The following is a 27,351-nucleotide window of genomic DNA, read 5'->3' as shown; positions in this document are numbered from 1 at the left end:
ACCTGATAAAACAATCTCAAGTCATATTAAGTAGTAAAATTAGTAACATTAAGAGTTTAAGGGGGACGACTGGAAACAAAGGGGTTGTTCTGAAGTATGAGGAGTTTCCTTCTTTAATTTGGTTTATTTGACCAGATGAGACCAGATGCCAGCGGGTTCAAATGAGAGTTTTAAGAGAGAACCGAATCCTTTTCCCCTCTGCTTCAAACAACACGAACCCCAGCCTCAGTCGACCCGCCAGGTTACTGTTATTTTGAGTTTCTCTCCATAAAATCTAGTTATCTGGGAAAATAGTGGAATTGTCAACTGAGCTTCTAGACTTTGAAGTTTCCAGCCTGTTCACATTTTCCTGTTGTCTCACATCTGTTCTGAAGTCTCTCCGACAAGCCGACATGAAAATAAAAAACACACGTAACCGGCGGAGCGTCAAACTATGAGCAAACTGCTTCGGCACAAAACAAAAAGCAGCAGAAATTAGCAGCGACGCAGTCTCTCCGGAGCAACACGAAGCCGAGCTGCTGTAACTCCTCGGCAAACTGCAGACACAAAGCAGCCAGTTCTCATCAAGCGAACCCGAGTCAAAGCAGAGACGGAGACGAGTCGTCTCACGTAACCCCCGGCCGCCAGATCTGCATCCTACACAGATCCGTGATCAAGGCCGACTCTTCGCTATTGGATAATGAGGAGAGGGAAGTCAAGGAGGAGACGTCTGAGCTTTCAAAACTCTCCAGCTGCTGAGCTGAGAGTGAACTAAACAAGTGGGAAAAACAAGATAAAACAAAGCAGCAGCAGACGAAGGAATCTGAACAGAAGCTGCGTTGGAAGGAACTCTGGCTCATGTTGGCAGGAAATGGTTATTTTGGGTTTTCTGTGACTCTTCCAAACCAGCCAAACCCAGACGAAATAATGACAGGTGTAACGAACACCATGCTGCTGGAGACAAACTGATCAATACTGTCGACTAGAATGAGGACTGCCAGCTAGGAAGATACTAAATAAGCACCAGGGAATCATTTTCTTTGTGAAACGTCTCCTGGCTGGAACAAACAGACTGCGCTAAAAAGCTGACATGTCAGCCTGAGTTTCAGTTTTCTTCCACAAGTTGCCCACGAAATCTGACAGATGCTGTTTTCTGGTTTTTAAAAACTTTGTGTTGTTTACATCCTCGTCGATATATCTCTTTCTGCCAGATTAACAGAAAACGTGCGTTCCCCAACTAGTTTGGTTCTAAGTTGATTTATTTAATAATATGCACCATCAACTGAAATATTAAAAAGGTATGAAAGCTTTATTCTGACACTGCTTTAAGACAGGACATCAAGATTAGGTACAAATGCAGGACTCGCCTTGAGGCCTTTTCCATTTCAGTTTATATTAATCAGTTAATGAAATTACCACATACTAATTGTCACCTAGTGAACCTGGAGCCTTTGGGGCTCCGGGGTATTTGCCCTTTTTGCCTGCTGTGCTGTTAAGTTGAAAGCTGCGGAAGTGTCCACCCAAGAAACGGTTTTGAAAGTTTAATGAGGTAGGACGTACATATTCGTTAGACCTTAACACAATTAAATTCGGTGAGAAACACCGAATGCAGGCAGAGCAGCAATGGAAAGTCCACAGGGTGCCGTTAAACAACCTTTAAACGTTCTGACTGAAGTCATGTGTAGGGTTCCTGGCACATCGAGAGTCGCATGTTCTTGCCAACTACAACGGCTGATAATCATGTTTAAAGTTGTATCATCTGATCTGCGGCCGTAGGAAATAGATACACATGTGGAGAATACAAGCGAAGCTGCAATTTGATCACCACTCGGTGGTTGCGGCGGAGCCCGGAGGACAGACCTGAACTGGGCTGTCTTGCTGAGACCCGCTGGGTCTTTAATTGCCTCCCGTGGAGGAATTTTTTCTGCATCCCAGGAGAGGTTGGGAACGCGGCCGTGCTCAAATTCTCCACTGCTGAGGCATCAGTGCCTGTTGTGGCAGCAACCCAAAAAAAACCCCCCCGGGGGACACCAGGAAGCTGTCGAGCTGAAGGCGGCCCATGGGACTCTCGAATCAGCAGAAAGGTAGCCTCTGCAGTTTCAGAAGCAAAAGCTTTTTTTGTTATAGCTCTGGGAGGCCACGGAGAAGGACTTTCTGTCTGCTGGAAAGAGCTTCTGGCCAACAGCCGGACAACTCTACGAGTTGCTGGCCCAAACGAAAGAATTCAAGCATCTTAGGAACTTGTTTGTGAGTGACAACAACATGGAGTGTGACATCAACAACCTGGGTAGACTGTCGCCGTCAGGCTCAGCTCTCAATTTACCCGTCAAGCTACATGCGAACCTTCACCTGCAGTCATGAGCTCTGGGCTCTGACCAACACAAGGAGACTAAACACAAGAACTCAAAATTAGCTCCTTCAAAGGGTGTCTGGGTTTACCCTTAAAGGAGTTCAGAGGAGACTCTGAAAGGAGCCAGTTGAGGTGGTTTGTGCCTCCATGACGTCTCCCTGCGGAGGTTCGTGTCCAACAGGGAGGAGACTCCGGAGCAGGCCCAGAACACACTGAAGGGATTGTTAACGTCTCAGGATCCATCAGCAGGACTTGGACGACGTGGATGGAAAAGAATGACTAACCCTAAAAATACTCTGTGGCCAGGACTTGCATCATGGGCTGACTGGTGGATTCTTATTTGATTCTACACAATGTCGGTGGAGGGTTTTAAGGCTGAAATAACTTTTCCACCCTGCATCTTTGCACGAAAGGTGCAAAACAATCCTGCCATTCAAAGATCAGCGCTGCAAAGATGCATCCTTGCATTCGGCTCAGCACACATGCATCTGTTAGAGCATGCTGGGAGAGCAAAAACGGCGTCGTGAGAGCTGGCGTGAATGGCACGGCGAACAGCCGCTGTGACTGGTTAACAAAGCCGAAGGACACACCTTGGGTTTGGGTGGTTCGCTGGCAGGGCAGACGCCCTCTTTGCTGAGCTCAACCCTCTGCTTGGCGTCTGGGTGAGCACCCATCCCCTCTGCTGGCATCATCATGGGACCTGAAAGATGAATCATCAGGTCATTTACAAAAGGCAACAGATCCACGTTTAAATGGTGGCTACGCAGCAGCCCAAGTATTCCAAAAATACTCCTAATCCTAACAGCGTTGGGATCTATGGTCCTACCTGAGGATGGGGCGTTGTAGGGGGGTCCCTGCGGCGTCATCCTCCCAGAGTTACTGCCTGGTTGCTGGCTGTAGGGACCTCCAGGACCTCCGGAGCCTCCGGGGCCCATTCCTCCCATTGGTGCCATGCCCAGGTAGCTTCCCTGCCTGGATGCCACAGAAGAAAAAGGGGTTTAATTATTATTATTATTATTATGTGATCAAAGTGGTGAGGTGGCAGCTTGCATGCAGGAGGTTACGTTGAGGAAGGACATAAAGCGACTGTCTCCAGGACCCGTGCAGTTAGTGGAGACAAAGGCACAGCTGAAAACAGAAAAATAGGCTGATGGAGAGATTTCTTATGATCTGTTCTCGTCTTCTCGAGCTGGTGGAAAAAGCTCAGTGGAGAGTTAGTGTCAGCCGGTTGTCTTAGGTCCTCTGTACCATTTAGTTTGCTCGATTTTATGATTTAGCCGACGTGCAACCCAAAATTGAAAGGTACGGTTGAAAGCTCCAGAACAGCTACTGAGCGGATCTTGTGCTGAGATTGTTTTGCTTTGACTTCTGTTTCCGAGATTATCACAATATTATTATAATAATTAACTTAAATCTCAGCTTTTAAGTCAATTTTGACGACGAGAAGTCCTTTAAATGCTCAAAAAAAATATCTAAAACTGAAAGACAACTGGGCAACTCCATCTACTGAGGAAGATCGTGCGATATGATCAAAAGCTCCAGAACAGCTACTGAACAGACGCGTACGTGGTGAGGCCGTTTCAACCACGTCTGCTGTCCGTTTCGGAGTGTACCCGGGCTCTTTCGGACTGCAGCGCGGACCCTTGGGCAGACTGCAACTGGATCGAGCTGTTGAGGGTTTCAGCTGACTCAGCATAAAGGAATCTTAAGCAGCTGTGGATAAAAAGAGAGTTAGTTTTATTTCCTGATGAAGGCACATCAGCATCAGCAGCAGCCCCTCTGAAGCCATGCGGGACCCGTCAGAGGACAGGAAGCGGTCTGGTTAGTAAAACATCCCATAACGTCTCTGTGTGCAGCAGAGCCTGACACATACTCACCACACAGCTTTATCTTTTTTTATTGTGAGAATAAACCAAACCAATGTCTAGCAGTTGCTAATAAGACAGGTGTTAGCTGACAGCGAAGGCTGACTGGACGAGTTAAAAACTGACAAATATTAGTAATACGGGTGTAACAGTACGCTATTCATTTTGTTCGTTTTTCCTGCTTTACTGGAAACGTCCTGAACCGTGACCTCAAAGCGGAGGTACGTACCAAACTGAGGGTTTTGTGTAACGTCACGCACCTGCTTCTGAAAGGCTACCTTTCACCTTGGTCACGCCAATCACATGCTAATCAGGTACTTAACAGTGATGAGGGAGGTGCAGCCAGAAAACAATAGGCCTGGTTACTGATTACTGGGCCATCATGGGAACTATTAGGTCAGTTTCAGGTGAAACTAGCTAATCAACAGATACTCAGGTAGACTCCTCCCTGAGGGCGGGGCTTAAGCAACACAGAGTAGCTAAATTTCTGAGTTCTCAGACCATTTTCACAGTTGAGAATGACTTCCGGATGGGAGCCGAAACGTCTTGATTCTGAAAACAGCGTCCAGACGACTACGACTGAAACCTTTTCTGCGATGGAGCACTGCTGGACGAATGAGGGACTACACCGTCTTGTTTTGATAGGACAGGAGTGTTGATGGACGATTCTGCTCAATGACAACGTTTCTTACTTTCTAAAATATCTGTGCAGTGATGAACAGGTGTGTTCAGGTCAAAGATCCTGGTTACAGGTAATGAAAAGTTTTGTGGTTTAACTTGTCACCTGGCTGCGGTGAAGTCACTGTTGGGTGTGGTTACAGGTGCAGCAGAGCACACTTCCCGTCCCATTTTTTCACAATTGAGAATGACTTCCGGATGGGAGCCGAAACGTCTTGATTCTGAAAACAGCGTCCAGACGACTACGACTGAAACCTTTTCTACGACAGAACACTCCTGGACGAATGACGGACTGCACGCCGTCTTATTCTGAAAGGCTAGATTGTTGAGAAAGAGCACCACGGTTGTTTCGTCCAGGGATTTTGGACGACGCACCAAACAACAGAGATGCTAACTCAATGATGAACCACTTCAGGAAAGAAATAGGGCTTCGTTGAAATGTTTCTGTATCTGTCAGGCTCTGGTACCAAACCTACCCATAATGCTCAGGGGCGGTCTGCACGGTGGGTTGGGGCTGAGCATAGGTTTCCTGCTGGGAGTGGTGAGCAGGGTGAGGAGGAGGAGGAGGGTGAGAGGGGTGAAGGGTAGGAGAGAGGGCAGGTCGACCCCCGGGCCAGGACTGGCTGTGGAAGGCTGGGGAACAAGTGAAGGGAGGCCTGGAAGGATGGAGGGATGAGGGAGAAGCAACAAAAACTTTGGTTTGGTCCAAACTGTCGACTTTCTGCAGCTTCAAACAATAAAAACATAAAATATAAAAAAAGGTCAGATGCAAAACTAATGAGAGGATTTCTTTCTTTCACTCTTTGGGTTTTGATCGCTGGATCCGTCTTGGATCCGATTCCAGGTTGATAAAACAGCTGGATTCACTAAACTAAACTAACTCACCTTCTTCTGATTGCAAAGATCAATGTTTAGCTGCTGCTACCATCACTGTCGCTGAATCAGCTGTAGATAATTAACGTTAATTCCTTAAGTAACTATTTCTACTGTCGGTGGGCCCTTTAACAGATGTTGAAAATTAAACCTAAACAGATTTGATAAGAGATTCGGAAAGGATTCAATAATCACATTCGATCACAAAGCATTTGTAAGGCCACATTTTGACTTTTAAATCAAAAACGAGAAACCATTTGATGCCTTAAAGTGAATCTGAGAGCTGAGCACCACGTTTCAGCTGCTGATGAAGACTGAAATGATCAAATTAAACCCAGAAGACAAACAACAACAGACACGAGTGTTTTCAAAAGTATAATGTGAATTTGGTTCCTTCTTGTAGTAAAAAGGTTTCTGTTCAGCGACAAACTGTCAAACGTCAGATGTTGGAGCATCCTCGAACAGTCTCTGCTCTTAACTCTTAACTACAACGCTAACAATTCGGTAACTTAAACCGTGAAATAAAACAGACCGAACTCGGACTGTGATGGATCAGCGCTCGGCCCAACGGCTGTCTGGAAGGAAGCAAATCAATCTGCAGACTGAAGACTGGAAATTGGTTTGTGATAACGTAGTAAACCGGCTGAAACACGTAAAAACACGCTTTGGTCCTTCATCATTTCTGTCTACAGCTGTACAGAGTGTAAACCGAATGTTATCTTTCAGTGTTTTTATGTTTAGGTGTTTTTCTCGACATGTTATGAATATTTAAACTGACTCCGGTTGTTTTTCCCCAAACGTCTAAACTTTCCTGGAACTCCTGTTTTGATTTTCCAGACTCTTCCAGACTCACCTGCCCTGAGCGGCTGCGGCAGAGGTGGAGGAGGAGTTGGCACTCGGCCCGGCGTTGGGGCCGACCTCAGGCAGTTTGCGGCTGGCGTTGGGCCCCGGAGGCCCCATGCCCTGCCCCGCGGGCTGTGGCATGCCGGGGGAGGTGGGGGCCATGGTGCTCCCTCCGGCGGGGTAAGGCCGCCCCCCGGGGCCAGGCCCGGGGCCGCGACCTGCTGGGGTGGACGGGCCTTGACCGTGCATGGGACTGCTGGCATTCAACCCCAGGCTGTTGGCTAAGCCGGGCCCCGGGCCAGGGCCGCAGTAGTTGGCACTGGGGGCCCCGCCATAGTGGGGGGGCCGAGGGTAGTTACCTAGAGAGGGTGAGGAGGGCAAATTTTACAAAAACAGTTTTTCTTTTGTAACTTTTGTAAGTAAGTGTTTTTCCGTCCAGGTCACGGTGTATACCTGGGGGCCCGTACTGGCCATAGGAGCCGCCCTGCTGGTAGGAGCCGTGGTGCATGGGTCCCCCCGGGGCTGGGTGAGGGGACATGGGTGGTGCTGACTGCTGGGGGCCAAACTGAGGCCCCTGAGTGCTACACTGCATGGAGGGAGGGAAACCTGCAGAAAAGACAAAGACAAGGGAGGAGGAGGTAAGAGACTGACGTGTTTAGCCTAGCTTAGCACAAAGACTGGAAGCAGGTGGAAACTGCTAGCCTAGCGCCTTTCAAACAACTCCAAAGCTGTATGATTTGCATGCTAGTCGGCCCAGATCTCAACAACAGTTGGACGTGACATTTTGGACAGACATTCACGCTCCCCAGAGGACGACTCCCAATGACTTTGGTGATCCTCCAACTTTTCCTTTAGCGCCACCATGAGGTTGACATTTGTGGCTTTCAGTGAAATGCCTCTCAGAGCTGCTAGCATGCTAGCAGAGACAAAAACACAAAGCAAATCCAAAGCGTGGCGCTTCTGAAGTGAGATGATGATGATGATGATGATGGTCAGATGTTTCCGACAGTGACAAAATGAACAGTTCATTCACAACGCTCTGTCGTACTGACGAGTCAGTCGTACCTCTGTCCTGAGTCATGGCAGAGGGATGAGGACCGACATCGGATCCAGGACCAGAGACCTGAGGGGTCATCTGAGAGCCTGAGAGGGAGACAGAGAGAGTGTTGGGTCTGAGTCTGTGTGGTGGTCTCGTTTTATAACATGGCTCCAGGAGTTTGAGACAGGAAGTCACAGCGTCGTCCTACCTGGTCCGCTGGTGGCAGGGGACAGAGGTCCAGATCGCGACTGGCTGCTGGACCCAGCGGGGGACGGCGAGGGCGAGGGGGAGGGCCCGCTGCGCGCTGGCGGGGGGAGTCGAGGTGAGACGTGGGGGGAGAAAGGAGAACGGGTCGGGGTCCCCTGGTCGCCCTGAGTGCTGCCGGAGCCCGACGCCCCTGAACTCACCGCTGCCTCGGTGCCGGTGGGCAGGTCATCGATGGAGCCGGACAAATCCTGAAACACAGAGGAGACACTCGTCAACACAGCAACATTTTACTCTTTTAGTTATGAGTCTCGCCGACATTTTGGATTGAAACTATTTTCTTCTGCTCAGCGCACGATGTCAGCGACACGCTCGCAGGAGGATCGCCGAGCCGGTCGCTCACGAACGCCTCGCTCAGCGGCTCGTCGGTGACCCGACGGGGTGGAAACGTCTCGTCTGCTGCAGCAGACCAGAACCGACGGAACCAAGTGGAAACTCGGATTCTTAATCTACGTCAGACTGAATCTCAGAAAGCGCCGACTCAGCGATTCGCTGTTGCGTTTGGTGCAGAAGAAGAACAGAGAGCGGCCGAGCGAGCTGCTTCCGACCCGACTGAAGTGCTGCTGATGTGTTCGCGACCCCGTTTCTCTTCCTCGAGGTAGATATAAATGTGTGACGGAGCCAGTCACTCCTCCTCCCTCCTCTCCTCCTCCTCCTTCCCCTCCTCCTCCCTCCTTCCCCTCCTCCTTCCTCTCCTTCCTCTCTCCTTCCTCTCCTCCCTCCTTCCTCTCCTCCCTCCTTCCCCTCCTCCTTCCCCTCCTCCTTCCCTTCCCCTCCTCCCTCCTCTCCTCCTTCCTCCTTCCCCTCCTCCTTCCTCTCCTTCCTCTCTCCTTCCTCTCCTCCTTCCTCTCCTCCCTCCTTCCTCTCCTTCCCCTCCTCCCTCCTTCCCCTCCTCCCTCCTTCCCCTCCTCCCTCCTTACTCTCCTTCCCCTCCTCCTCTCTCCTCCTCTCTCCTCCTCCTCTCTCCTTCCTCCTTCCCCTCCTCCTTCCCCTCCTCCTCCCTCCTTCCCCTCCTCCCTCTCCTCCTTCCCCTCCTCCTTCTCCTCTCCTCCTTCCTCCTCCTCCTCTCTCTCTCCTCCTCTCTCCTTCCTCCTTCCCCTCCTCCTTCCTCCTCCTCCTCCTCCTCCCTCCTCCTCCTCTCCTCCTTCCTCCTCCTCCTCCCTCTCCTCCTTCCTCCTTCCCCTCCTCCCCTTCTCCTTCCTCTCCTCCCTCCTTCCCCTCCTTCCCCTCCTCCTCTCTCCTCCTCCTCTCTCCTTCCTCCTTCCCCTCCTCCCTCCTTCCTCCTTCCCCTTCTCCTTCCTCTCCTCCTCCTCCCCTCCTCCTTCCCCTCCTCCTTCCTCTCCTCCCTCCTTCTTCCCCTCCTCCTTCCTCTCCTCCCTCCTTCCCCTCCTCCTTCCCCTCCTCCTCCTTACTCTCCTTCCCCTCCTCCTCTCTCCTCCTCCTCCTCTCTCCTCCTCCTCCTTCCCCTCCTCCCTCCCTCCTCCCCTTCCTCTCCTCCCTCCTTCCCCTCCTCCTTCCCCTCCTCCCTCCTTACTCTCCTTCCCCTCCTCCTCTCTCCTCCTCCTCTCTCCTTCCTCCTTCCCCTCCTCCTTCCTCCTTCCCCTCCTCCTCCCTCCTTCCCCTCCTCCTTCCCCTCCTCCTTCCTCTCCTCCCTCCTCCTTCCCCCTCCTCCTTCCTCCTTCCCCTCCTCCTCCCTCCTCCTCCTTCCCCTCCTCCTTCCTCTCCTCCCTCCTCCTTCCCCTCCTCCTTCCTCCTTCCCCTCCTCCTCCCTCCTTCCCCTCCTCCTTCCTCTCCTCCTTCCTCTCTTTCCTCTCTCCTTCCCCTCCTCCTTCCTCTCCTCCTTCCTCCTTCCCCTCCTCCCTCCTTCCTCCTTCCCCTTCTCCTTCCTCTCCTCCCTCCTCCTCCCCTCCTCCTTCCCCTCCTCCTCCCTTACTCTCCTTCCCCTCCTCCTCTCTCCTCCTCCTCCTCTCTCCTCCTCCTTCCCCTCCTCCTTCCTCCTCCTCCTTCTCCTCCTTCTCCTCCTTCCCCTCCTCCTCCCTCCTTCCTCTCCTCCTTCCTCCTTCTCTCCTCCTTCCTCTCCTCCCTCCTCCTTCCCCTCCTCCTTCCCCTCCTCCTTCCTCCTTCCCCTCCTCCTCCTCCTCCTCCTCTCCTCCTTCCTCTCCTCCTTCCTCCTTCCTCCTCCTCCTCCTCTTCCCCTCTCTCCTTCCTCTCCTCCTTCCTCTCCTCCTCCTCTCCTCCTTCCTCCTTCCTCCTCCCTCCTCCTCTCCTCCCCCCTCCTCCTTCCTCCTCCTCCTCCTCCTCCTCCTCTCCCTCCTCCCTCTCCTCCTTCCTCCTTCCCCTCCTCCTCCCTCTCCTCCTTCCTCTCCTCCTTCCTCTCTTTCCTCTCTCCTTCCCCTCCTCCTTCCTCTCCTCCTCCTTCTCTCTCCTCCTCCTCCCCCCCTCCTCCTCCCCCAGGTTTCTACCCTCAGCAGATCGATCTGTGGGTATCTCAGAGCGTAACAGGACACAGAGCACATCATGTTTCAGGCTTTGGTTCTGTATTCTCTCTCTTTTGCCTTCATTTGATTTTCGTTATTTAAGTCTAAAGTTGGCATTCCTGTAAACGAGGGCTCCTGTTCCTCCAGTCATTTGGGAAGTCTGTGCCGGCTGTAACCGTGGTAGCAGCCTGTCAGTCACCTGACAGGTGAAGAAAGGTGAGGGATTAAATCTGTGGTTTCAGGCGTGTAGAAGAAACAGCTGTGGCCAGCATGTATCCATCCTCCAGCCATCTTTGACTTTACATGGGCGGTAATGGATGTGGGAGCGCGAGGAAGAGGAAGGAAAGAAGAGGGGAGAAGACCAAACTGACGGGAAAGAAAAGAAAGAAGGAAAGCAGAGAGGAGATTAGAAAGGACAGAAGGAGGGAGGAGAGATACTGAGGAAACAAAGAGAAAAGGAGAGGAAGGATAGACGAGGGAAAGAAAAGAGGAGGGGAAGGAGGAGAGGGAGGAGAGGGAGGAGAGGAAGGAGAGGAAGGAGAGGAAGGAGGACGGGAGGGAGGAGAGGAGGAAGGAGGAGGGAGGAGAGGAAGGATAGACGGAGGGAAAGAAAGGAGGAGGGGAAGGAGGAGAGGGAGGAGGGGAAGGAGGAGAGGAGGAAGGAGGAGGGAGGAGAGATACTGAGGAAACGAAGAGAAAAGGAGAGGAAGGATAGACGAGGGAAAGAAGGAGGAGAGAAAGGAGAGGAAGGAGAGGAAGGAGGAGGGGAGGAGGGAGGAGGAGGAGAGGAAGGAGGAGAGGAAGGAAGGAGGAGGGAGGAGGAAAGAGAGGAGGAGGAGAGGAGGAGGAGGAGAGGAAGGAGAGGAGAGGAGGAGGAGGAGGAGAAGGAGGAGGAGGAGGAGGGAGAGGAGGAGGAGGAGGAGGAGGAGGAGGAGGAGGAGGAGGAGGAAGGAGGAGAGGAGGAGGAGGAGGAGGAGAGGAGGAGAGGAGGAGGAGAGGAGGAGGAGGAAGGAGGAAGGAGGAGGGGAGGAGGAGGGAAGGAGGAGGAGGAGGAGGAGGGAGGAGGAGAGGAGGAGGAAGGAGGAGGAGGAGGAAGGAGGAAGGAAGGAGGAGGAAGGAGGAGAGGGAGGAGGAGGAGGAAGGAGGAGGAGGAGAGGAAGGAGGAGAGGAAGGAGGAGGAAGAAGGAGGAAGGAGGAGGAAGGAGGAGAGGAGGAGGAGAAGGAGAAGGAGGAGAGAGGAGGAGGAGGAAGAGGGAGGAGGAAGGAAGGAGGAGGAGGAGGAGGAAGAGAGGAGGAGGAGGAGAGGAAGGAGGAGGAGGAGGGAGGGGAAGGAGGAGGAGGAGGAGAGGAGGAAGGAGGAGGAGGAGGAGGAGGAGGAGAGAGGAAGGAGGAGAGGAAGGAGGGGAAGAAGGAGAGGAAGCAGGAGGGGAAGGAGGAGGGGAAGGAGGAGAGGAAAGAAGGAGGGGAAGGAGGAGAGGAAGCAGGAGGGGAAGCAGGAGGGGAAGGAGGAAGGAGGAGAGGAAGGAGGAGAGGAAGGAGGAGGGGAAAGAAGGAGGAGAGGAAAGAAGAGAGGAAGGAGGAGAAGGAGGAGAAGGAGGAGGAGAGGAAGGAGGAGGAAGGAGGAGGAGAAGCACTGCACTGAAATCTCCCATCTGCCCCTGGGTCTCGGTCCAGCCAATCACAGCGTAGCAACCCATCCTCCCTCCCTCCGCCCCTTGCCAACAGCTCAGCCAATCAGGTGCTGCGCAGCCTCACACACACACACACACACACACACACTCTCCTGGTGTGTGTTCTAATTATAAAGAGTGAGATGCAGAGAGAGAGTGTTTGTCTGCAGCCTCGCTCGACCTTCCTCTCCTCCTCTCCTCCTCTTCCTTCACCTCCTCGCCTCCTGATGTCTTTCTCCTCCTCTTCCCTCCCCTCTTCTTCCTGCCTTCACCTCCTCTTTTTCTCCCTCCTTGACTTCCTTGCCTCCTTCTGGCCTCCTCATCTTCCTCCACTTTATGTCCTCCTCCTCCTCCCTTCCTGCTGTCTCTTCCCTCATCTTCCTCCTCCTCGTCTCCCCCTCTAAACTTTCCCATCCCCCGTCTCTCTCTCCCTCCTGTCCTTCATCCTTCACCACCTCCTCTCATGTTCCCTCATTCTCCTCTTCCTGCAGCACCTCCTTCAGCTTTCACCTCCTTGCCACCTTCTCTGTTTTCTCCTCTAACCTTGTACTCCCTTCCTTCTCCTCCTTTCTGCCTCCTCCCTTCCTGCTGTCTCTTCCCTCATCTTCCTCCTCCTCGTCTCCCCCTCTCCCCCCCCCCCCCCTTTTGTTTTGTTTATATCAGTTTTATATTTTAGATTTGTTGCGTTTCATTTCTTCAGTGAACTTGATGAAACGCTGAACGTGCTGAACAAAGTGACGCGTTGTGCCGAGCGTTTCCGAACAGCAGCGCGGCGTCGGCGCCGGGTCGAACTTCACCTTATTGATACTAAAAGAGACGATGAGAAACAGCCAATCAGACTTCAGCCTCGCCGGCTGTTTAAACCAGAGGAAATAAAATACGACAGGCAGAAGTGAACGCGATGGACTCCGAAGTCGACTCATTAACGAGTCTGCGAGGCCTTCGGGTGCAGCCGATTTCTGCTGAATCCTTTTTTTTAATTTTTTTTATTTATATTCGCTTCCTGCAACGGAGCAGTCTCCTCTCCGCCCGTCGCCATGGCAACTGCATCAGCACCCTGACTTCAAAAAGGAGGCTCCAAAGAGAAAAGGGAGGGAGAGGAGAGGAGAGAAGCAGGCCAACAGAGAGAGGAGAAAGAGAGAAAGGGATGATGATGGAGGAGGAGGAGGAGGAGGAGGAGGAGGAGGAGGAGGAGGAGGAGGAGGAGGAGGAGGAGGAGGAGGGGAGTAAAGAGACGGAGGGAGGCGGAGACAGAGAGGTGGATGGAGGGATGGAAAAGAGAACTAGAGGAGGAGAAGCGGGGAGGGAAACAGCAGTCAGAGCGTCGCTGCTGAAGGTGATTTCGTTGGGTTTTCTAACAGCGTGAAGCGTCTGCAGTCGCATGTGGCGGCGATGCGTGAGGTTCTGCCGGCGGCCCTCATGTTTCCTGACCGCTGATCTCGTCCTCACCTGAGTCCGTCTGCTCAGGTGTTCCCCTCAGCTCCAGCACTGGGCCTCTATCATCATTATTATTATATATTAATATATGATACAGGACTGTTTATTCTCACACATTCAAAATCTTTCGTTATCTGCTTACACTGGAAGCTTCAAACTGTCACTAAATGTTATTGTCATTAAATCTCACGTTCAGACCCAAACAGCGGTGAACGAACAGGTAACAGGTGTGTGTGAGTCACAACTATTAAAACACATCAGCGAGCCGCTCTGCTGCACTGGGTGACATGTTCCTTCATCACCACGAACACACACACTGTAGTTTATTCTGCCTCCGCCCCACACACACCGTCCTGCTGCCCCAAACACTCACTACAGCACCACATGTGGATTCATCCGCCGCTGGAAATAGTCCCCAACAGATGCTCTGTTTCCTCCTGTTGGTCTGATAGAAACTACAGCGAGCAGCTGTTTGAGGAAACTACTGAGCCTTTTTAAACAGGAAACTGCAGTTAACTTTTTAAAAATAAAAGCGTGTAGACACACAGAGACATTTCTCTACTTCGTTATATTTGTTCAGTCAGACAAAGACCTTCATCCAGACCGTTTAACTGCCAGTTATATATCGTATTGCAGGACCGAAGACGTCTTGTAATAATAAACTAATAATAAATATATATTAACCAATGTAACAATCAGCAACTATTCCTGATTAATCGTTTAAGTCACATTTTAAGCAACAAACGCCTCTCAAACGTGCAAATGTTCTAGTTTTCTCGATGACAGTGAACCGGACACTTTCGGGTTTTGGACAGCCGGTCGGTAAATAGTTGTTTGGGTAACTGGACTGCAGGACGTTGTGATGAGCAGTTTACCATTTTCTGACATTTTATAGAACAAACTATCAATTGATTAATAGAGAAAATAATCAACAGATTAATTGATGATGCGGCCTTCGACGTCTTTTGACCTGCAAATCACAGAAACCATGCTGATTGGTAACTTATGATGGGTCAATATTTATCAGACTAAATGACGACGAATTCATTAGGACTTACTTTAGGGAGCCTGACAGCCTTTTCTCAGGGTTCAGTGGAACTTGTTTTAAGGGTCTTTTAAAATGTGAACTGCAGTTCAGTCGGGGTTCACGAGGACAGGCGTGCGTCTCTGTGAGGTCCAGCCGACACAGCAGAAGTGTCAGGCGCTGAGAGCGTGATACCTGCCGGGTTCGGCTCCAGAGAAAGGAGGGCGCCGTCATTATCCACAACAACGACGACGAGCTGCAGGACAATCAGAGCCTGCAGACAGCAGGGAGGTGTGAAACACGTGCAGCCTGCAGCCTGACACAACAAACTACTCCTCGTTTCATATAATCGAGCTCCATCTGTCGGCCTCCGCTCTTTACGATCGGAACCGGGACAGGAAGTCAGACCTCACGGCTGTTACGGGACTTTTTGAACCCAACGGGTTCGTAAACACAGTTTGGTGACCTGAGGAAGAAAACAGATGAACACTGTCCTGTGAGGGATTTCAAAATAAAACCCTTTCCCTCCAGAAAAATCCAGACAACTGTTGCCTGCTCCTCGCCAATGATCTTTCGTGGTTGTTTCCACAGCAACGGCGGCTATCCCCGTCTTCAGTTAGAAGCCCTCGTGCGGTCATCTGCGGCTACTACTGGCCGCTCAGTCAACGCCTCCAACACGAGCAACAACTCGACGCGGACGACTTCGCTTCACCCCCTCATAGCCAGCCAATCACGGGCTTCGGTAGGCATGACTGACAGGTTTAACGGCGTATGGAAAGGCAGGTTTACCGTTCGTACCTTTTCATACATTTGCGGAGGCCATTTTCTCTGGTTTTTACCAGAATATCTGGTATTTCGCAGCTTTGACTGCCTCCAGCATCATCCCCGAGTCTCTGAGCGGCTTTCTGCTGTGTTCAGACTTACCGGCAGGCTGGACGGCCGCTCCTGTTGGCTCAGGCTCATCTCCTCGTGGTTTGGTTTCCCAGGAGTCATAGCAGCAGACTGGCCCCGCCCCCCGTACGCCTCCTGCGGCACCTCCTGCATCGAGACAGACGAAGTCACAAAGTTCAGACCACGAAACTGCGATTTTAATACAGGAGCCGTTTTAGACAGTGCTGAGCGGGATTTTAGTGAAATCTAACCGGGGACGCCAGTTTTGTCCCCAGCTGGAGAAGCCGTCGACTGGTGTGTATTCCAGGAAGAAGTAGTCAGAAAACACACACTCAGAGTTAATTAAGGCCGTCTCCGGGGAAATCCTACTTTATATCACCGTGACCTCACACACACACACACACACCTGACACCTGTATACTGATTACATTAGGCTGAGCTGCCTGTTAAATGTTAGTTTCCCGTCTGCAGTGAATAAACTCTGACTGTGAGGCGACACTGAGGGCTAACGCTTCACAGTGGTGAACCTCAGAGGGGTCGACTAAAGGTCAGCTGATTACCTCAGCAACAACATACAGCCGGGCTTCTCTCAAATCAACAGACTCTCGAAATGCAGTTCCTGTACAACAAGGCTCGTCATCATTTCATTCAGGACGCTCCGCTGGCTGATGGAGGAGATAAAAAGCAGATGAAGGTCGGGACTTCCCCTTCTCCTCAACACTTCACTGCAGATGGAAAACAAACTGACGCCATAAACACACTGAAACTCTCAGATTGTTTAACTGATCTGCTCAGCCCGACTAAATGCTCAGGGAGAGGTTTCCTTTTCCTGTCGAAGTTTGTGTCTTCAGTTTGATTCTCGGGGGCCGCCGTCTGATTCAGAATCGATTCTCGGGGGGCGCTACTTTCAGTTTTATAGTCCCAGTTCACTGGGAACCAAAACCAGTCAGTCACGTCCAGTCTGCTGAACTGCAACGCGAAACATAACCGGCAGTTCAGCGGCTAACTGGTCGTTTGAGCTACATGCTAACATGCGGATGTGTGGCAGGAGGGGGCGAGTTGTTTCAGTCCAGTTTGAGTAACAGATCGATGTGTTTAAAGGTTGTTCACGCAGCGAAACACTGCAGGCCTCTCATACTCAGGCGGGAGTTTACAACTCTGGAAAGTTATCACAGCGGCAGCTATTCTATCTTTCATCAGGACGATGGTGAGATAAACAGTCGAAACACGGTGTTCACGTTACAAAGCACAAAGAACAGGAGCTCTCGGACACATCTGACAGTTCTGTGCTTTCAGTCGTACCTGTTGCGGCAGTGGGCGGGGCTGCATGTACGGCGGCTGGCTCGGGGCGGCGGGCTGCTGCTGTGGAGGGCTGAAGTACGGCGGCTGACCCGGCTGACAGTAACCGCCCACGCTCTGCTGCTGCTGCTGCTGCTGCTGACTGTACTGAGATCCCATCTGAGGACACAGAGAAACAAAAAACATCAGGAAAGTTAAGCGTCGCCCCCTGCTGGCTGCTGACGTACTGCAGCCGGGTTTCCCTCCTGATGGAGCGCAAACTTTAACCGAATTTCGAGAAAATCCGCGAAAGAAAATGCAAATTAACGCGTGTTTCCACCCACTACCGTTATGCGATTATTAAGAGATGGTTCGAGATAAACGGGTGGAGCTAATTCTCCAGTCGGTGAAAAAGCTTTGAAAAATACGGCAAACAAGCTGGTGTTTGGATAACTGCTGACTCCACGAAGCCCGAAGAGCTGAAATGTGTGTGGAGAGATGAGGAGGCTGGAGCCTTCCTCACATGAAGCCAACAGAAGCGTCATGTTTCCATCGTCTGAGCGTTTAATGACGTCGTCTCGCTGCGTCCTCTTCTTCTTCTGCGGTGCTTTAACGGCAGCGGCTGGAGGATCACCTCCATCAGCCAATGAGCTCGTGTTCACACAATGTTATGAACTGTAAAACTGAAAGGGAATAAGTTAACTACGACTCCCAGGATGCATTTCAGTAACAAACATCCAATCACTGAACGTTAAATGTAACGGCAGGTGAGGAAACTGAAAACACAATCTGCCGCGTTTTGGTCCAAATGACACAACAAGGTGTTTTGAATTCACGACCTCGTCACGCCTCTGGCTGGCTTCTTCTCCATGGCAACCGCAGCTGAGGCTCGTGGGTATTGTAGGATTTAGAGCCGTCCGTCACGCCAAAAGGACAAAACGTGATTTTCAGAAATGAAGATGAATTAATTAACGCTGGCGGTCAGAACACAAACCTATAGGACGGTCTACGTTCAGTAACTACAGAGCCATCGTGAGACAATATCTGCCATTAATATCCATCTGTTGATACACCATTCAGGGTCTAGAGGACTGTGTTCAGTTGGAAAAGTACTTCCTACTTTCTAAGTGTTGTTCCTCAGTCTGGTTTCCACTCTGCTGTGTTCCTAGAAAGTGACCAATATATTTAATAATCTGAGTTCTCTGACTGCAGTAAACCTCCGTGATATAATACTCATGATTTCATCATCTACCGTCCGAGTGCGGGGATAACGGATATATCCGGGCCGAGACTTCCTCTTCCGCGCACCGCTCATCGTTTACAGTCCGATAGGCTGTCGTCTGACGCTGATCTGAATGCAGATACATTAAAAAAGGTTCATGAAAAGCTAAATCGTCGTGAGCCGATGGCCGAAGGGATCTGAGGTCACATTTCAGCCTTCACACGCAGAATCTGTTTGTTGAGATTAAAAAGACAACTGACAGAAGCGGTGAAAGACACGTCTGCTCTCACGGAAAGGGTTTTGTTACTCAAACTTACACGAGACGATGATTGATGATGACGAACAAGCCGTGCGTGTTTAGCCGCTGTGCTGCTGCAGCCTTTCCATTTAGTTTTTACGTACTGAAAAGGCTGCTTTACTGAAGCTAATTGGTCAAATTAAACCTCTACATTAACATTTACTCCACCTTAAAGAAAGGTGCACAGACCGGCTGAGATTAAATCAGGACTGAAATGTATTCCAACACTTTCTCCTCAGATCGATTTCCCCCTGAAAGCACATCCTCTCCTAAACGCCACGAAATGCAATAAGACGCAACCTCGCTGCAATCTGTGGGGCGAGGAGCTCCGAGCGGCTGCCGCAGGGCCCGAGGATTACCCGCCTTCCTCACACTCTCAGCCGGGACTGGTTCGTATCGACGGCGCCGAGCAGCGGCAACCGCGGTGCAACATCAGTGCGGTGATGTAATCAGACTGACACACTGTGTGGGGAACATCAGTGGAGAGCAGAACCGAGACCGGCGCCGCCTCGATCCGGTCACCGGACAGGAGACTAGCCCACGGCCGTTTTAATAATCTGTCGATGTTTCGGGTCGTTTATGACGTGAAACCAGCAGCACGTACACAGTTTGAAGACGTATTCTTAACTTGAACAACCAAAAACATGATCTGCAGACCGATGATGAAAATAATCATTACTCCCAGCCTCACAGATGCACCGATATCCGGATCGATCCAACACACGGCGTGATGTGACGACACCGGAGCTCACTTCTACAAGTTAAACCGGAAATCTTAAGGAGCAGTTCGACATTTTGGGGATTTGAGTTCCACGTCTGTGTTTAGCTCGGAGCTGGAGTCAGTTCCTTCCAGGACGTTTTTCGCAGGTCGCCTTATTTATTTATTGTGATGTAGTTTAGTTTCAGGACGCGTGAATTTTTATTTGACTTATTCATCTTTAAAACATTTGTTTATTAAGTTTTACACACTGCTCTTGACCATAAAAGGAGATATGTAATTCAAAATGTCTTTTATTTGACTTTAATGGAGACAAACCTCTGCAGATTGTTGAAAGTGCACTTTTATTGTAAAACTGTGGTCATTGAAAAAGTTTCAATTTTACAATTTTCTGCCCAAAGGAACTAAGAAATAATATATATATATATATATATATATATATATATATATATATATATATATATATATATACGACAATTTGGACTGTTTCATTTAAAAAATGATATTAAAAGATTTTTGGTTTACATCATATTTCTCAAGGGGTACATCTGAATTCAGTCGTATTCCTAACCCTGAAAACTGTTCAAATTAAGCTTTTTCCAAACTTCCAAGACTTTGTACGAAGCCTGTACTAGTCTGCCCGTTATTTTCTCCGTTAATCGCTGGAGACAATCGACTAATCGACTGTTTCAGCTCCGGCTGATATTACCGGCCAATATTGGTTCCCTACAAATATAATATTTTTTACAAACGTGTGGTTTTATATTTTAAATGTATAATATTGTAGTTTCCAGTGAAGTTATCTGTTCAAAGCGTGCGGCTGCGTTTACTTTCACTCTCTGGGAACAGAGCTCAGCCTGCAGACAGTCAGACATACTTGTTTGGGACATACTGATCGTGCAGATGGACAGCAGAGAGACGGACTGTGCTGCGGCTGTGGTTTGGGAAGTTTCTATGGGCGTTTTAATACTTTTATTAATATAAAATATAAAAATTATTTTCTCCACCCTGAAAACTTGTCACCACTGGGAATCAAACTCCCAGCATTTTGGTTCCGGCTACAGCAGCCAAACGCTAAACAGAACTCGTTTAGTGTCCTTGTATGTGACGTATCAGAGGCAGCACCGGTCGTCAGTCCCGGCCCGGCCCGACCCGACCCGGTCCGGCCGGACGGTTTCACAAACAAACGACCAACAAGTGAAACGGTGCCAGCTTCAGAGAGGCAGGAAACCCAAACTACTTCCGCCGCTTCATCAGACAACGAGATGCAAAGTGGACGAGGCGGCTACAGCCAAAACTCTTCCTGAACGCTGAACTCATCCGGCGCGAGGGTCTCTGTTACTGTACGCCACCGAGGCGTCTGACCCGGGACGGACCTGCTGCGACCGCGTTACCGCTCGCTGTGTGTTGCGTTCAGAACTGAATCTCCAGGCTGTTCTTCGGTCGCAGAAGTCCATTTCCAGTTTCCACCGATAAACCAAACACACAACCTAAAGTGTGACAAACAAACCTTTAGGAGCCCCCCGCCGTCAAAAACCCGGCCCCCCTCTGGCGACACCTGGCGACACCGGTGACCCTGCTACCTGTGTACCGGAGCCCTAGCTACCAGCGCAGCGACGCCCAGCGTACACACAGTGAATAACAATTTAATCACGGCTTTTCCAGCAACATTTTTGGCTCCTACAGACAGAATCTGCCTCAGAGAGCATCGTAAGATCCAAACACTAGCAGCGGGAGAAACACAAAGGAAATTTAGCTTCAAAGAGCGCCTCCTACCTGTTGCTGAGGGTACTGCATCCCAGCCATGCCCATCTGCCCTCTGCTGGCCATTCCCATCGGGTATCTGTGGGGGGACAGGGCGCCGTAGGGCTGGCCAGAGTAGGGCGCCCCCTGCTGCTGCTGGGAGTACGGGTTGGCGCTCATACCGTAGAGCTGAGAGCGCTTCATCGCCATCGGGTCCGAGGGCGGCACCTGGAGGAGAGAGGCGATTGGTTGATGAGACATTTTCAACTTCACCGCCCTCTGCGGGTTCACTGTGAACTTAAAAGTCTTTTCTCAAAGTTTCAAAAGGTTAGAGAGGAACTTTTAAACCAACGAGAAGTTTTTAAAGCCAAGAAAAACGCAGCTGGGCAAAGTCCGTCTGCCGATGAAGGCCGTGCGATACAGTCGAAAGCTCCAGAACAGAGAAATGGAGTTTGCGGTGAGTTCGTTTTGTCAGCTGATCACGTTTGAGTAGGATGGTCCTAAGGTTGGATGAGACCCTGCTGACATCTGGACTCGGACAGGAACCGGCCCCGAGTCTGAAGCGGCCTCTCAGATCTTTAACTCACTTCCAGATCTTCAGTCCGGCGCTTTCAGCGTAACCCGAAGTATCCCGACGCTCCGAGACTGAAGCACAGTGAGTGAGTTCTTTCAAAAGACCCGAACACGAACGCTGTATTTGGGACAAGAACTTCAGTCACAAGCAGAGGAAAAGAGTGACGAATAAAAATAATAAAACCAATATATTAAGTGCTAACTTGGATATATGTGAGCTTTCAGGAAAAAGCTGGAAACTGGTAATTGCTATGACTCCCGCGTGACATGACGGCCGAGTGGCTGCGGAGTGAGGAGTCGGCCTGTGTGCCATTACGTTACGTTTATTCACATTTAAGCACCTCGAGCGACCGACGTGAGGCGTCCATGTCGGACACGGCGGTCAGAACTGTGACTTTGCATGTTGACGCTGTTTACAAGTCGGATTACGCCGATGCAGGTCGAATACAGTTTCTCCCGGAGGAGGCGGGGCTCGCTTATCACCCAGCAGGTATCTATGATGTCTCACTGGGGGGGGGGGGCAAAAGAAATAACAGCTGAGACTAATCTCGTGTCAGAGCAGATTCAACTGGAGCCGCACTCAGACAAAATGTGAGCAATCCAAAAGCCTGGGAGGCCACTTATAACTGGAGTCAACAGTCACGGCTGGGTACGCTTTAATATTCACACACACACACACACACACACACACACACACACACACACACACAGTATCTGACACACTGACATAATAGTAGGTGAGAGAAGTGACTCAGTGACAACAGATGTTTCACTGCTGCTCCGGCGGCTGCGGATAAAAATAGAAACCGTTTATGGATTTATTTTATTTTCTACACACACACACACACACACACACACACACACACACACACACACAAAAGAAAAGATGCAGACGTTTAAATCCCGTTCTTTCGTCTTCTCTCGACACGTTTCCATCACGTCAGCTGACGGGGGGAGGAAATAAAAACAGGAACAGTCAAGAGACGACCACCTGGAAAACACCCGATCGGTGATCCAGATGTGAACGGGACGACGGAGCTGCGATTAACCTTCAGCACCTTTGAGAATTTTACAACCTGAGAGGAAAATATCGATCTTTTCTCAGGTTTCGTTTGATACTTAGATAAAATATAACTTCTATTCAAAACCGGGATTGGTCGATGCGATGTGTATCGCGAGACGATATAAATCTGTCAGCCATCGCAGACTCTGCTTTGCTGCTAATACCGACGTGGTTTTTTCATCTCGTACTTTGCATCGATATGAGAAACTGATCAGGTGTTTAATGCACTCGGCGAGTCGGACACAGACTTCCCTGTAGAGTCTCATCTGGTCCCGACTTTAAAGTGTTTCGTTCTGCGACCAACAGCCGAAAGGGCTTCAGTTTGGGATTTAAAACAGAGAAAAGCAGAAGCTGGTGGTTTTGCGTAATAATCGACTTAAACGACCAAAAACAGTCGCTGATTATCTGTAGATCGACTAATCCATTAACCGCTTCGGCTCCAATACTGAAAGTTACTCTTTATGTGTTTATTTAAATGTGTTTTAATTGTGACTGATGTTTTCTATGTGGACAGAAATGTAAATTATCTAATAAATCTTAATATAAACTGTGTTTTTTTTTAAATCCAGATAGGTGAAGAGTCTCTGATGAGTCTGGAAATAGTTTAAAAACAGCTGGAGTCTGCCCTGAATCTTACCTGCCGATATATCATCGGTTAAATATCATGTCGTCGCTGCACAGCAACTATTTTCATCATCGATTAATTATTATTTGAGTCACTTTTCAAGCAAAAATTGATTGTTCCTGGTTCTCAAATGTGAGACTGTTCTGCTTTTCTTGGTCTCACACTGTAGGAGAAACATTTGTGGACAAAACAAGACATTTATAGATGTCATGTTCGGCTCCAGGGTAGTACGGTGGTCATTTTTCACAGTTTTCTGATGTTTTTTTGTTTGTTTTTTTAGACCAAACTATTAATAATAATAATGAAAATACTCGTTAGTTGCAGCCCTGTGTGCAGGTGGTGCAGGTGGTGCAGAAAGCATCCTGCCCTGTTACTCAGACAGTGCAGGGGCCTCCACAGTGCGTCCAGGGAGCGCTGCTCGTGGTGAGCCGCCCCAGGAGCGCTGCCCCGGGGCTGAGGCCTCCAGCAGGCCCGGGCTGCTGCCGGGGGGGGGCAGCTGGAGAAGCGTGACGGATATTTGGCTCCAGTGTTATGCCGGTGGTAATGGGCACATGGCTAATCTGCATGTGTGAAGGTCAGGGCTCTTGTGTGGAGATGGGGCCGTAACGGGCTCCCTGCCAGCTGAGCCGAGGCCAGATCACAGGCTGAAAGGAGCCGCACGCACCGCCGGGAGAAGCCGGCTGCTCTCTGCGTGACAGAGAGGGGCAACAGCGGCTGTTGGAAGCGACTTAATCACACCTTAAGCGACTTCACAAAGACATAATTAACATACGTGAAGCCATTAGCTGGTGTCAGGTTCTTTTTGTTGTTGGAGCTGTCAGAAAACGGCCAGGCGGCCGCAGCTAAACGTCAAGTCCGGTCACCATCATCTCTCTCTTAACGTCCTCAAACTTTATTTCACAATATGTCGGCTAAATGTAGTCACAGTGTATATCTCAGTGTAAGCCAGCTGCCTCCACATATACATGCGGCGTCTTCGGGCCTGTGCGGCTCGGTTAACAGTAGCTAATGTGCTAATGTTAGCTTAGCCTTAGCAAGCTAAACACGGAGTCACCTTGGACACGGAATCGAAACACTGACTTTTACCAACTGCCGTTAACAAGTTCGGCCGTTATTTACTGCCGATTAGCTGAGGACGAACCTTTTATTTCATTATTTGTCACAAATGCCCAGATATGTGTGTCGTGTGTGTGTGTATAAATGACGCCTATCTGCAGTGGAAGTAAAAAATAAAAAAAAATACACCTAGCTCACCAGCTAGCTGGCGTTAGCTATTTGGGTTAGCATAGCGGCTAACTGGGTGAGCTAGCGTATGCTAGCAGTTAAGCTGTAGCAAGATCTCTCATTAATCAGGCGAGTTTATTACCAGCTAACAACGCCGGACCGTGCTTTAATAATGCGTTATTCACCTGGGGTCTGCCGCTGCCCTGCCCGTTGTTCCCCGGGCTCATGCTCGGGTGATTTCTTTGTTGTCCTCCCCAGCCATGAGCAGCCGAGCCGTACTGGGAGCCCACGTCTTTAGCCAGCCCCATGCTCTGCTGCTGTTGCGCGGAAGGGCTGTTATAATCTGGATATCCACCTCCGTAGCCTCGCATCATGGTGCTCGGAGACGTCAATAACTGATTCAAAGTCGGCGTGGCTCCGGACGGGTGCAGCTGCTGCTGCTGCTGCTGACCCTGCCCGGGGAACCGCTGAAATCCTCCGTTGTTGCCGCCGCCGCCGCCGCCGCCGCCAACTCCACCTCCGGCCGGGGCGCTGGTAGCAGTCATAGCCGCTTTGCTGTGGTTAGCAGCGGCCGAGCTGCCGCTGCCCGGGCCCATCAGGCTGTTCCCCTGCCGCGAGGGACTCATCATGCCTCCGTAGCCACTGCTCCCGTAGCCGGGTCGGTAGTTCGGGTAGTGGTTATACGGGCTGCTGTTGCTGTACCCGTCGTGGGAGTTCTGAACCTGATCCATGGCGTTGTGAACCGAGTGCGCCGCTCTTACCCCAGACCCTGGGCTTTGTTGTCCGCCATGTTGATCAAAGCAAGGCCCTCCTCTTCCATTCCCATAATAATGATTAAACTCAGAGCTGGTCCCAGTCGGAGGAGGGTTGTTGTTGTTGGTGCTGGTGGTGGTGGTGTTGGTGGCTGATCCCAGGCTGGCATCCATCCGCTCCTCCTCCTCCTCCTCCTCCTCCTCGCTCGCTGTTATTCAGCTGGTGTTGGTGATGGCGCTCCACCGCTCGGCTGTTCCCCACCTGGAGGATGTTTTCTGCCCCTCCATGGTGATGTCGGTCCCCGCGGCTCGCTCCCCGCGGCTCCCCCCGGCCCTGCTGGATGCGGTGGTTTGTGATGGTGTTGTGGGTTTGCTGGTGGTGCTGCTGCTGCTGGACAAACTGGCGGAGCGGCGGAGGTGTGTGGTGGGATGATGATGATGATGATGGAGGAGGAGGAGGAGGAGGAGGAGGTCCAATATTACCAGCAGCTCCGCCGCTGCTGCCGAGGGGTTTCACTTTATGCCCGCCGAGCATCCCCGTTTCCATGTCGGTCACATTAGAGCCGGACCCCGGCCTTTTATCCCGGCTCTCTCCTCCAGCGGTGCGGTCTCTGTTCCCCGGAGCCGGGCTCGGATCCGGACTCGGATCCGCTCCATCTACGTTACTCATGTTGACGGTGCAGAAGCAGCACTTCTCCCAGTCTGAAGCTGGGAACCTCTCGGTCTGATTACCGGGGCTGATGCCACTAGCGCGGCCGGGGTCAGGTGCGCGTGGCCCGGGCAGTTGCTCCCGGTCACCCCGGTGGACTGGGAGCCGGCACCGCGGAGCTCACAGGACAAAAAAAGTCGAACTTAATGTTTCAGAGAATGCTTTTCCTTTAGCTCATATTCTCGGCAATAAGGTCGCTGCAGGTAGGACAGGTAGCCAGGACAGGTAACCTCCCACGTGCCCATGCAGCTACCTCCATACAATACACATCCATAAACTTTATTATTCCAGAAAATGCAAGACAATAATGAAAACAGTTTCCCAGAGAAGCGACACTGAGCCATATTTAAATGTTGTTGTTTTTTTGTTCAAACCCAAATAAATTAAACTTGCTCTCACAGCAGATATCCAAACACCTGAGAAGCTGAAACCAGACGGTTTGCAACAATTAACTGATGGTCGAAACAAAACTCTTTTTATACTTTATCATCATATTTTACACCATTAAATACACATTCACACGGATCCATCAAATGTCACTCATGTTGGTAACCGACTGAAAGTATTTGGACGCAGCTCCACCTGCAGCGGATGGTTTCACGTTGTGTTATTGCACAGTAATGGATGTAGGTATGATGTAAGTGTGCATCGTCAGTCCCTGAACAGGTTCCAGTGGTTTCCGTCACTTCTGGACTTATTAAGACGAAGCAACATCTGACTGGTGGCCTGCGTTGGGAGTCGTGTCCAGAACCAGAAAAACTGATTTTAGCTTCTCAGGTTGTGTCATTTGAGGGACTTTTGGAGGTCTGAAGATGTTTAAGCGCCCCGAAGACCAGGCCAGCGACTGTGAGGTCACCCCGGACCGCCCTCGAAGACCAGGCCAGCGACTGTGAGGTCACCCCGGACCGCCCTCGAAGACCAGGCCAGCGACTGTGAGGTCACCCCGGACCGCCCTCGAAGACCAGGCCAGCGACTGTGAGGTCACCCCAGACCGCCCCGAAGACCAGGCCAGCGACTGTGAGGTCACCCCAGACCGCCCCGAAGACCAGGCCAGCGACTGTGAGGTCACCGCAGACCGCCCTCGAAGACCAGTCCAGCGACTGTGAGGTCACCCCAGACCACCCCGAAGACCAGGCCAGCGACTGTGAGGTCACCCCGGACCGCCCTCGAAGACCAGTCCAGCGACTGTGAGGTCACCCCAGACCGCCCCGAAGACCAGGCCAGCGACTGTGAGGTCACCCCGGACCGAGTCCTGGACGTCAGCTGGAGTCCTGGACGTCAGCTGGAGTCCTGGACGCACCGCGGGCACGACGCGGAAACGCTGGTTACGTTACCGCGAGAATCAAGAGGAAAGCTGTGTGTGTAGTGTGTGCGTGCGTGCGTGTCTGTGTGTGCGTGGAAACTGGGTCAGAAACACGCTGTGCTGAAAACACGACAGACACCAAACACAGCTCGCCGACTGTCTCGGATCAGGGTCGGACCGATGCACGGGGACCAGACTTCTCCAGACCTCAAAACATACATCTGCAGATCCTCGAGACACAGAGAAACTTTTCTGATATTTCTTTAAAATAAAAAATATACTTTTGACTACGAAAAGGGACTAAATGTGATTTCAGTTGGACTTTAAGGTTTAGAACTCGATGGTGATCTTTCAGGAATCAAACCTAGATGTTTTAAAATATTTAATAAGCTGGTTCTGTTCTGTGGAAGTCTGTGTTCACACTTCATGAAATCCTGACAGGAAGAAGATTCA

At 50.8% G+C, this 27,351-nt stretch overlaps 1 protein-coding gene across 1 annotated transcript in view; it reads right to left on the bottom strand.

Annotated features, from left to right (window-relative positions):
- The window catches only part of LOC122862628 (AT-rich interactive domain-containing protein 1B-like), a 44,219-nt gene extending 18,529 nt beyond the window's left edge, over positions 1-25,690 (bottom strand). Inside the window, 12 exon segments of the mRNA XM_044168121.1 lie at positions 2,920-3,029; positions 3,156-3,301; positions 5,349-5,528; positions 6,599-6,947; positions 7,042-7,194; positions 7,654-7,731; positions 7,836-8,082; positions 15,424-15,537; positions 16,693-16,848; positions 20,683-20,877; positions 24,320-25,090; positions 25,092-25,690. Coding sequence (XP_044024056.1) covers positions 2,920-3,029; positions 3,156-3,301; positions 5,349-5,528; positions 6,599-6,947; positions 7,042-7,194; positions 7,654-7,731; positions 7,836-8,082; positions 15,424-15,537; positions 16,693-16,848; positions 20,683-20,877; positions 24,320-25,090; positions 25,092-25,556 — 2,964 coding nt within the window. The 5' untranslated portion in view covers positions 25,557-25,690.
- Between the last annotated feature and the right edge of the window lie 1,661 nt (positions 25,691-27,351).

This window comes from Siniperca chuatsi, linkage group LG16 (genome assembly GCF_020085105.1).
Source record: "Siniperca chuatsi isolate FFG_IHB_CAS linkage group LG16, ASM2008510v1, whole genome shotgun sequence".
Classification (NCBI taxonomy): domain Eukaryota; kingdom Metazoa; phylum Chordata; class Actinopteri; order Centrarchiformes; family Sinipercidae; genus Siniperca; species Siniperca chuatsi.
Note: the sequence above shows the minus strand (reverse complement) of the source record. Positions and strands in the feature narration are given on the sequence as shown.